Source organism: Schistocerca americana, chromosome 3 (assembly GCF_021461395.2).
Source record: "Schistocerca americana isolate TAMUIC-IGC-003095 chromosome 3, iqSchAmer2.1, whole genome shotgun sequence".
Lineage (NCBI taxonomy): Eukaryota > Metazoa > Arthropoda > Insecta > Orthoptera > Acrididae > Schistocerca > Schistocerca americana.
This window is the reverse complement of record NC_060121.1, coordinates 544853970-544865905: the sequence shown is the minus strand read 5'-3', so window position 1 is coordinate 544865905 and position 11936 is coordinate 544853970. Positions and strand designations below refer to the sequence as shown.

At 44.0% G+C, this 11936-nt stretch overlaps 1 protein-coding gene across 1 annotated transcript; it reads right to left on the bottom strand.

Moving 5' to 3' along the window:
• Positions 1–632: 632 nt before the first annotated feature.
• Positions 633–11352, bottom strand: LOC124606216 (helix-loop-helix protein 6-like). The gene is made up of 2 exons (XM_047138190.1): positions 10896–11352; positions 633–640 (listed from the first exon to the last, which is right to left on the bottom strand). Exons 1-2 carry the CDS (start codon positions 11350–11352, stop codon positions 633–635), a joined length of 465 nt encoding a protein of 154 aa, XP_046994146.1.
• Between the last annotated feature and the right edge of the window lie 584 nt (positions 11353–11936).

The following is an 11936-nucleotide window of genomic DNA, read 5'->3' as shown; positions in this document are numbered from 1 at the left end:
ATACGAAGTCCGATAGTGGTTGCTATTATTATTATTATTATTATACAAGACAAAGTCTTTCCATTAACGATGTCACGGCTTTCTCGTCTCCAAGCTTGCTGCTTTCCAAAGACAGCTGCTTGACCCAAAGCTAATTCTTGCACGAAAATGATAGTAAACTCATGCGAGTAAATATCATGCTGTACCGTAAGGAATACCTTCTTGCCAGTTTCATGGTTACATGATCTCTTTGTTTACTGTCATGAATGAATTTAAAATAACAAAACCCGTTCTGCGAAAGAAAGGTGATACATTATGGGCTCCGACAGAGTGCCAACAACGAAACTTTGAGACGCAAAAATTTCAAGTGAACAACTTACGTACTAAAAGTGTAATCACGCGACTACGTATCACACAAATATCGTGCAATAAAAACTATGCAAAATATCTGTATCCCGCGTCGTCAGCGGTGTCGGTCACAGCTAAGAAAGAGGAACAGCCCTACACCAAGATAGCCCACCACCCGGCATTCATTTCTGGTCCTGTTGGTGGTATGGCGTTACCTTCCTGTCTGATGTTGCCTCCATCCAAGCTTTGAATTGTCTTTCTGAGGCAATTGCATGGGAAGTTACAGTTTAACGTGGTTTTCGAGGTCACAGAGCTGTAGGAAATGAAAAACATTTAAATAAACACACAATAGAAGGCATTGTGAAAAAGAGATAATATGGGAAAAGTTATGAGGACCTATGTCGAAAGAAGTGTCAGACTTGGAAAACTAGGGATGACAAACAAGTGGCATTTACTCATTGTACTGTTTCTTTCGCATAGTCTCTGTAGAACCTCAGAGACAAGGAAATACAGCACAGTCACAGCACTGCTCAGTGTGCAAGTTTACTGTAACTAAACTGTTGATCATCAAAGTTGCGTCACTGGGAATAATCACAAATAACAAAATTTTATTAATTATTTGTATTTTTCTGTTACAGTCACATTTATGTATTTCATGTATAATTTAACACTGCAACGCGTTTAAAGCATGTTTTGCTCATCATGAGGCGTAAAGTACTGGAGTGTTTTGACAAACATACAGGGTGACGACAGCTTACTACTTCTGTATTTTGTTTTACTTTTTAAACACTCTATTTATAGCATTATTATATGTCTCCCTCCATCCACCTTCCCTGCCCTCTCCATGTCACTCCTGTAAGGTGATCCTGCCTCTTCACATGTCTGACCAATCTGTCCATGTACTCCCAAGACACAAGGTTCTTAAGTTCATATATTTTAATTTCATAAATTGTGCACGAGTTTATTTACGACATTATTTGATTTTTGCTCTTTTGACGATGTCTGTGGACGAGTTGTTATACAACATTATTTTCTTTTACTGTGCTTGTTCTGACGATGTTTATTGTTATTTTCTACTTCATATAACTTATTCGATTTTACGTTGATTTCCAATACTGTTCAGGTAACACTGAAAATGTCTTTGGTGACCGAAATCGGGCTTGGTGACAAAAAATAAAAGTGCAACAGGTGACTTTTGATTCCAAATAACTACTAAAGTTGCGGGCTCCTCAACCATCAAGTTCTACAACCTGGATAAGAAATTTTTCTTGTGTTAGTACCAGAAGCGCAGTAGATGTTCTGACATTTGCAATGCTATGCTGTTACTTTACTAAAGGCCTTAGTAATGAGAATGTAATAATCACGTCTTTTGCTGCATTGCTCAAACTCTTAGCGACCCGGTCACAATATGAATTTTAATACAATTGTCACGTTTTTAGCAAATTTCCTTTCGTTACGTGTGCGCTATTGTGTACAGGGGCCAGCCTAGATGTAAGCAGATGCCCTAAGATTTTTCTCAGACAGGAACGCAATCGAAAGCGACACAGATATATTACACATGTCGAGAAGCATCTACTATTTTCAACCATAAACAAATACGTTTTCACATACGCTCCAGGTCAAAAGTTTTTGACTACCTATCGCAACCATGGATTTGCGTTTAGAACAGGGCTTTAGTTTTGAATATTCTATCATTACCTCTCTGTTAATAAAGCAATTATAAACAGGTAAAGACTAAACGCCTCTGTTATGGGTTTGACTAGTGTCTGCTTAGACGGGAGCTGATACGTATTCACAGTAACACTGACGTGCCTTTACCCAAGACGTTTCATTCTAATAGGCCTCATTACGTCAGCTGTGTGTGTGTAGGGATCAGTTCGCATTAGTTTACAGTACATTTTGTGCATCTAGCAGTGTGTTTGTACACCTGATCGGGTTCGTACCATGTTTTCTCTACATGTGACGAAAATAGGAGACTGGAACTGAGAAACGTGCGCAATTTAGCTCAGCAATAGCAGCGCTATTACAGTACGACAGTAGTACCAGGAGTTGGCATAGTTCAATCTACAATGGTGTATGTGAGTTCGTAGGCTTACCCTGCGTAATAAGTCTTGAAAGTCTCTTAGGGTTTGCTGCCGGATCCTAAAATCAACTCGATTCGATATTTCGCCGATCCAAATGGTTGCCATCTTCAGGAGAATGCTGCTTCTGCTGATGAGTCCCGCTGAGAACTGACACCAGGCTGCAAATTAACGTCGCATATAGGCCACCGTACCGTATGCGGAGCATGCTATGCCCATCGCAGTTGCTGCGCTCCAAGACAGGGCAAGTGGTGTATACAATGCAGCGGTTCAGTCAAACTGGTGGCAATGGAAGTATTTCACGCAACATCATACAGGGGATATCAGTTCATATATGACCAGAGTAAACCTCAGAAGATTCGTACTGCACCAGAAATTCGCGAAGAACTAAATAGTGCCGGCCGGGGTGGCCGAGCGGTTCTAGGCGCTACAGTCTGGAACCGCGCGACCGCTGCGGTCGCAGGTTCGATTCCCGCGTCGGGCATGGATATGTGTGTGATGTCCTTAGGTTAGTTAGGTTTAAGTAGTTCTAAGTTCTAGAGGACTGATGACCTCAGCAGTTAAGTCCCATAGTGTTCAGAGCCATTTGAACCATTTAAACTAAATAGTATGCTAGTAGTTCCGCTCTCTGTCTCAATTACGCAACATCGTCTTCGTGAACAAGTTTTAAACGGGTACATACCGGTCAGAAACCCTGTATTCCGAAAACAAAGTAAAGCGATATGTCTGCCATGGGCACAGCAGCATAAAACCTGGAGCGTGCAGCAAAGATTTTAGGTGTTATTCACGGATGAATCCAAGTTTGTGGTATTTGGAAGATAACGTCTATTGTTTGTTCGTCGACTTCGTGGAGAAGCTATGAAGAGTCAGTGTGACACCAACGGTAAAGCGTGATGGAGGATAGGTCCATACATGCCGTAGCTCTGTGGGTGACAAAGTCAGTGACCTAATGAGAATTAACGGAACATTAAAGAAGGAAGGATATCTCAGGATACTGATCGACAATGCAGTTCCATCTGGCAAAGTAGTGGTCGTGAGTTTGTTCTGCAGCAGGGCAATGATCCCAAAAATGTTTGTAAATTATGCAAAGGGTATGCGAATAGGAAATAGAAATGTGGGGATCTGAAGGATATGATTTGATCAAGTCAGTCACATGACTTACATTCCATTGAACTCTTATGGAATTAACTTGACAGAAACGTCAGAAAATTGGGTCGTCTAATGTTGAAGATCTTTGGAATAATTTAAGACCGTGTTGGTCGGAAAAATCTCAGAATCTTAATCTCCGTAATATCAAGAGTTTGTGCAGCCACTGTCAGGGCAAAGGGTGGATTCATTGAAGAGGCAAAAATTTAAACAGTATGCTATTGTACTTAATGACACAGAGAGAAAATGGTTGTTTGTTGGTCTATTTAGTTTTTACGATGTGTCTATTCACTGAAATAAAGTATACAGTTTTTATCATGGATGATCGAAAACTTTTGACCCGTAGTGTACATATTGCTCCAGAATTAAATTAAAATTAGTGTCCGTCCTACGGTTCCGTCCAAGATTTCTGTGGAGGTTTCCCTTGATTGCAAGGCAATGCCAGAATTGTACATGCGCTTCCACATATTCGTGTTCGGGACCCCCTTCACCCCACTGCTAGTGCAGAACACTCATCCGGGTCTGCCACAAACGTTTCCTACATGGTCTCTGGATCAATGTGTTAAGCTCGAAGAGCGCGTAGATTCTGCCGTGGCTGCGAGTTAGATTGCAAGCCATGTTATTGCACCTCTGTGGATTAGATTAGAAGTGTATTTGGTTCCAAAGGATGGCGAGGAAGTCTTCCACGATGTAGAACATATTAGAAAACACGAATACACTACAAATATTTACAACGAAAAAAGAGATCTGCTAATGTAAGTATCTTCCACAGATCCAATATGAAATGGTAGTCGTGGACGTGGAATAAGTAAAAAAATCTTTGTTATGGTTTCATTTAAAATTTAATAACAAGCTTGGCTCAAAAGATGTAAGTGTTCGTTACACTAAGGTGTATGCGATAATTCTTAGACTATTTTAGCCACATATCATCATTAAATGCAAAAATCATTTTACAGTACTTATTTACATTGATCACTTTACTGAAGTAAATTTGTACATAAGTCAGATAGTACGTAATAATAGCATTATGTGATGTTATTAACAACAAAGCAGTCAGTTGGTTTTTCTTAGAAATCCATCCGTGCAGCAGGAGAAGTTGGCCACTAATGAATGCTTTAGCCTCCTCTCGAACTAAACTTAATTATGAATTAAGTCCAAAAATCAGCTTTTTGGACTTGATTCATAATGTCTTTACACGACTTATATCGAGCTGCGGGCCCATTGGAAACAAAATTAAACTTTATTAATTATTACTTATATTGGTTGTTGGCAAGTTGGTGAAAATGTATATTGCTCAATGAAAGACACCTTTCCCGGCCAAAGTAAGTGAATATGAATCAATGTGAAGATGATTTTGATTTCTAGTAATGATTCCAAGAGCAGAGCTGGTGGTTTGAAAAAGAGATCTATTTTTAATTACAAATTTCATTAAGGAGAAATATGTAGGAAAGCAGTCGTTAGTATTCCTAGTTCCTCGGACAGGCGTCTGCAGGACGTTCATAATATGGCATGTTATTGACTCTGAAGACTTTATGAAAGCAAGTTATGCTAGTTTTCTTGTTTTTCAAACCGATGTGTATGACATCATCCGCATTGCAAATACAGATCTGTTTAGCCGCTTGAGTAGTTTTGTGGCATGTTCCCCTCTGACATGAATTTACACAGTCCAGTCACATCAATGTGACCACCATGTACGTTCGAACCCAGGGGCGGAGGACGGAATGCAGTGCAGTTGTTGTCGCTGTGCGGTAACGGAGAAATTTATGTAACGGCCAAAATGGCATGACCAGTAGCGTTTGGGCCAAGAGTGGATGCACTTCGCAATGTGCTAAGTTTGTGATGATGATGCTGCTTTGTAAGGCGCTCAACAACGTGGTCGTTAGCGCCCGTACAAGTTCCAGTCTTTCCATTTCCAGTGTCACTACTACTCAATTGATGCTGAGATGATAACACAGAGGTCCAGTCCCCGGACGGAGAAAAGTAAGTTTGTAAACTATTCACGTGCCACATTGGTTAAAGTATATCATGAACGGCAAAACGGCATCTGTGGTGCACCACGGGCGATAGATGATAGGTGTGAAGGATGGCTGTGACGATGTGTACAGGCGAACAGATGTGCGGCTGTTCAGCAGCTGACTGACCAGATGAACCAAGGGCCTACCAACAGGGTCTTCTCAGCGTTAGTTCAGAAAACATCGCTGTGTTTGGGCCTCTACAGCAGAGCACAGGCTTGGTTTATGCGCCCATGCTGACTGCTGTTCATCAGCGACGAAGGCTGAAATTTGCACGACAATACAGCAACGGGGCATCCACTGAATGGAGATAGGTGGCCTTCTCATATGAATGACGTTTTATGCCCTATCGGACATATGGCCATTGAAGTGTCTGAAAGCAAATACGTCGCAACAGTTGTCGGAAGAGTCCAGGCCAAAGGACATCGCCTTATTGAACTCGTCATTCAGTTAGGCTCAGTGCATCAACCCAAATATGCTTCTGCTCTTGGATGCCATGTCCATCCCAATATGCAATTTATTTTTCCTCTTCAAAGTGGCATCTTTTTGAAATAGTGCTGGAGAAACTCAGAGATCCCAATGTAATACTTGACATTAATTACAAAACTAGATAGCAATGCCACATTTGTTGAAAAGTAACCAGTATCGATTACCAGTGTCATCTTAAGACCTTCAGCCATATAGATGAACTACTGGTTGTGCATGGCGCAGGAATCATTAATAACGATAGTCAACTGCTCTATCGTCATGACGATCGTCATTTAGCGTGTGAGGTGGCCATAATTTCTCACCTTACAAGCACCTGTCCACATACTTTGCCGTGATCTGCAAACACAATTAGTTATCATGTCATAGGTTGTAACATCGTATATATGAATATATAAAAGAGACTGACATTGTCGCGTACGCCTAGTAAATAATTGTTAGCGCTTATCGTATGAAAGGTGACAGATTGTCTTTATTATCAGAACGGCGTAATGAATGATTGCCTATACTAGTAGAGGTTGGAACGACAGTGGAAATGAAGCGGCAGGCGAAACTCAAGCCCAGGATGGAAGTCCCACACAGCTGTGGTGGTTCAGCTCCACACAGGAAGAGCCAAGACGGACAGTCGGGACACCAGAGCGCGAAGACACAATACAGGGGCGACCGGCCGCTATTGTAGTAGGGCCGGAAGGATAACCGGATAGCCGGCCGCGGTGGTCTCGCGGTTCTAGGCGCGCAGTCAGGAACCGTGCGACTGCTACGGTCGCAGGTTCGAATCCTGCCTCGGGCATGGATGTGTGTGATGTCCTTAGGTTAGTTAGGTTTAAGTAGTTCTAAGTTCTAGGGGACTGATGACCACAGCAGTTGAGTCCCATAGTGCTCAGAGCCATTTGAACCATTTTTTTTGATAACCGGATAATACTTCCAAACTTTGCAAACCTTGGACGCAGGTGAGAGGAACGATGAAGCAGCACCTCGGAAACCACGCAGGCATTTTTACTCAGAAGCATACCATTTTATGAGTATAGGCATTTCCTCGCAAACTTTCTGCGCTGGACGACAAAAGACTAAAATACGGTTGGTCGGCGTTCGGAATAATCTGTAGAGAGGGAGAGTATTACGTGGTTTCGGGAATATGATTCGTTTTCGGAAATACGATAGTGGGGAGCTGAGTCTTGCTGGGAGGCCAGCGGTGGAGAGACGAGGTCTTCCGTTGTGAGCGCCCGTGTGTGACGGTCGCTCGATATCAGCTTTGTTGGTACAGACGGAGTTGCTATCTTTGTTCTCAGGAGAGTTTATAGTTACAACAGTTAGACACTGTACTGTTGCGAACCTATACGACTCTGGACTTCACCTCCAGGTTGGAAGTTGTCGTTGAGTCCACAGCGTTCAGTAATGGAGAGCACTTCCTCTGCCTAAACTTAGGTTGGCACGTTATCTGAACTCCGTCCTTGTGGCTAGGAGTTCGCGTTTCTCGTCTGTAGAACACAGAGGGGAGAAGACAGTATTATATTAGTCAGCAGACCGCCTTCTGCCGTCCTAGTGTTTGAAATAGTTTATTTGTGGCTGGAGTTCTTCCATCGTCACAGACGAGTACGAGAACCATCAATTCGACGCACCGGACGCCGTACATACGATGATATCGCAAATTGCTTCGGCTTATTAGAGCTATAAAAGCTAAACAGCTGTGATCACAGTAGTTTATTTCCACTGAGGTACCACACCACCGTAGATCATCTTTGAAAGTAGTGTCCTCTAGTGTTTGCTATGTAGATGATGTCAGTCTTTTGCGTTATTGATATTAGACTGCGCAGTCATAATAAGGGGCAGAGTTGGGCAATTGATCAGTAATTTTACTTAGGAAATGTAAATTTTGTAATATAAAGGGTTTTTTTAATCTACAATAAATATATAAGCAGGAACAACGTTTATCATTTAGTAGGATTAGTTCCCTTCATTATTCATTTATGTTTAGATCGTAATTTATAGAATTAAGAGATCATAAAATCTGCTTCAGGGGGTAGTAGGACAGTGCCAAATCTTCATTTTAGCGTTTATTGTTTTTCGTTGCGCACATTCATTTTACACCTGCCCGGAGTAGCATCTTTAAAGCAGTTCCCACACCATGCACCGCCGTTGTCCAATAGCGTGGTTAAAGATGATCACGTGGTTACCGAAACCAGTCACCTTTTAATGAACGTACCTTTCAGTCACCCTGTTCGCAGTGTACGCAAGTGACCGAAGAGCATCAGGATGAGTTTACGGTACTATCCTGGCCACCGAACTCCCCGTATTTAAACCCAATCGAGAATGTCTGGGCGCGCCTCGATGGGGCTGTTCGCGCCATGGATCCTAATCGAGACACCTGGCGCAGCTGGCCACGGCAGTAGAGTTGGAATGTCTCTACATCCCTGCCGATACCTTAAAGAAGCTGACTGACACTCTTCCTGCACGTTTCGTAACGATTCGCACTGCGAAGGGCCATTCGTGTGTACGGACATGCAACAATCCTCGGAAGCATCCTTTCCGGAAGAGGGAACGTTAAGATCTCGGGAAAGTTTTCGTAACATCCTGGGAGCTTTCGTTGTTCTGAAAGGAGCAATGGAGCAAATGAATTGTGCATCTGTTCTTATTATTCAGGCTTTGAAAAGGTGGTCACATTAATGTGACTGGACAGTCTACGAGGGTAAGTCAATTATGATCAGCAATTTAGTTATATTTGTGTTTATTTTGGTAGTACTGTCGTTTTACATTGATGACGCATGCTTTGTTTATTTGTTGTTATATCTTTTAAATTTTTAAGCTGGTAGGTTAGTTTCGTTATCGCTGCCCTGCTGTTAATCATGGCTGCTCCGCTGTCTATTTGCACCAAAGAAGAGCAACGTTCAGTGATCCGTTCTTTGTGGTCGGAAGGTGTACCAGTGGCCAAAATTCATAAAACACTTTCGGTACAGTATGCGGACAGTGTTTTGCCACTACGGAGTGTCTACGAATGGATTGAAAAATTCCGAAATGGTCGTACAAGTGTTACGCACGATGAAGGAGCCGGACGACCGTTTACCGCCACAAATGAAGAAACCATTGAGCGTTCGCGTGAAATGATTCTCTTAGACGATTAACTATTGACGAAGTGGTACGTCGTCTGCAAATTAGTCAAGGTTCTGCCTACGAAATCATTCACAACAGGCTTGGGTATCATAAAGTTTGTGCAAGATGGGTCCCAAAACAACTCACACAGTTGCATAAACAAATGAGCTTGGACATCTGCATAAAACTTCTGGATCGCTATGGTAATGAAGGGGACAACTTTTTAGACAGGTTCATTACTGGTGACGAAACACTGATCCATCATAACGAGCCGGACAGTGAACGGCAGAGTTTGGAATGGAAATATCCAAATTTGCCGTGCAACAAAAAGTTCAAGACGTACCGCCGCAGGAAAACTGATGCTTACGGTTTTTTCGGACGCACAAAGTCCAGTACTGGAACATTATGGGGAAAGAGACACAACAATAAACAGCCTGCAACTCGAAGCAAACGCCGAGGATTGTTGTCAAAAGGTGTTGTGTTGCTGCACGACAATGCCCGTCCGCATACTGCTGCCCACACTGCTGAAACGCTCCTCGAAATCAAATTTGAAGTACTGGATCATCCTCCATATGGTCTCGGTTTTGCCGCTTCTATCACTTGTTGGTCCACTCAAACAGGCATTAGGTTCCGTTCGGTTTTTTGGAGGAAGAGACCAAACAGAGAGGTCATCGGTCTCATCGGAGTAGGGAAGGACAGGGAAGGAAGTCGGCCGTGCCCTGTCAAAGGAACCATCCCCGCACTTACTTGGAGCGATTTAGGGAAATTACGGAAAACGTAAATGAGGATGGTCGGACACGGGATTGAACCGTTGTCCTCCCAAATGCGAGTCCAGTGTGCTAATCAGTACGGCACCTCGCTCGGTAGGCATTAAGAGGCCGTCGATTTGCCTCGTACGAAACAGTGAAAGAAGCGGTGAATTCCTAGCTCGCAGTTCAATGGAGAACCTTTTTTTTTATGAGGGCATCAGGAAGCTTGTACAACGATGGACCAAGTGCGTTGAAAAGCAAGGAGACTATGTTGAAAAATGATGTTCTTGTAGGTTTCTTATTTGATTACAATAAAATTTTATAACTATTTTCAGGATAATAATTGACTTACCCTCGCATTATCGAGTTGAAATTCCAAGAATTTAACACTCTCTGTTTCTTTGTCGTAATATTTTTAACTAATCCTGAGGAGAGTGATGGGGAAGGGGTACCTGTGACAAGCCCTAAATTGCAAACGGTGTGCTTTTTCAAATTTTTGTGACGTAGTATTGGCTAGGAACCATGTATTGAGTCGACATGACTTAACGAAGGAGCAACGCCTCTGAAGATGTCCAGCGCAGTTCTGGACGAAACGTCAGGAACAGAAGAGTTTCGTGGACCATTCCCTTATGTCCCGAAAGGCTTACCAAAAGCAGTGCCATCCGGTCGTAAAAGCATTCTATCATTTATTAATGTCCATGCATATTAGATTAATACATTTTTCTTTGAGTATATATGATTCGCTAGGTATTACGGTGTTTTATTTTGTGTGAAAAACAAAGTAGATTAGTCATCTGGAAGTGTGGAGGAGAGGAAGGAACGTTTCCGTATCTGGTATTTACATAATGCAGAATGTGCACCAGTGCTCGGTGCGGTCATGGGTCTCAGGATAATGGCGAAATGAGAAATGCGCCGCCGCAGTTGCCGGTGTTCCGGCAACTACTGGCTGCCGCAGAGCGGGTGGTGCTGGTGGCGCGGGGAGGCGGCGAGCAGCGCCTGCAGGCGGCGGATGTGCGCGATGGCGGCGCGCAGCACCTCCAGCTTGCTGGCGGGCCGGCGGCCGGCCACGGCGGGCAGGCGGCGCCGCAGCCGGTGGAAGGCGTCGCTGACGCTGCGCACGCGCTGCCGCTCCCTCTCGTTGCGCCGCCTGCCGCCCCCGCAGCAGCCGTGCTCGGCCTCCGCCTCCGCGCCCGGCAGCGGGATGCGGTTCTCCGGCAGGAACGGGTCGCGGGGCCGCCGCCGCGGGGAGGAGTCGTCGCTGCCGCCGCTGTCGTCGCTCGGCACCCAGTCCGCCCCAGCCGTGTCTGACGTCACACGGCAGCAGCTCGAGTTTGCGGAGCTACACGGCACAACGTTGCTGCAAGCTGCAGAAAGCGTACTTTTAATATCAGGGCGTGTGCCGCGACTGCACAGGAGGAAGAACGTTTCAGTTTCCACCAAGTACGTGCCTACCGTTTGGGTCATGGTCCATACAGGGTGTTACAAAAAGGTACGGCCAAACTTTCAGGAAACATTCCTCACACACAAAGAAAGAAAATATGTTATGTGGACATGTGTCCGGAAATGCTTACTTTCCATGTTAGAGCTCATTTTATTACTTCTCTTCAAATCACATTAACCATGGAATGGAAACACACAGCAACAGAACGTATCAGCGTGACTTCAAACACTTTGTTACAAGAAATGTTCAAAATGTCCTCCGTTAGCGAGGATAAATGCATCCACCCTCCGCCGCATGCAATCCTTGATGCGCTGATGCAGCCCTGGAGAATGGCGTATTGTATCACAGCCGTCCGCAATACGAGCACAAAGTCTCTACATTTGCTACCGGGGTTGCGTACACAAGAGCTTTCAAATGCCCCCATAAATGAAAGTCAAGAGGGTTGAGGTCAGGAGAGCGTGGAGGCCATGGAATTGGTCCGCCTCTACCAATCCATCGGTAACCGAATCTGTTGTTGCGAAGAGTACGAAAACTTCGACTGAAATGTGCAGGAGCTCCATCGTGCATGAACCACATGTTATGTCGTACTTGTAAAGGCACATGTTCT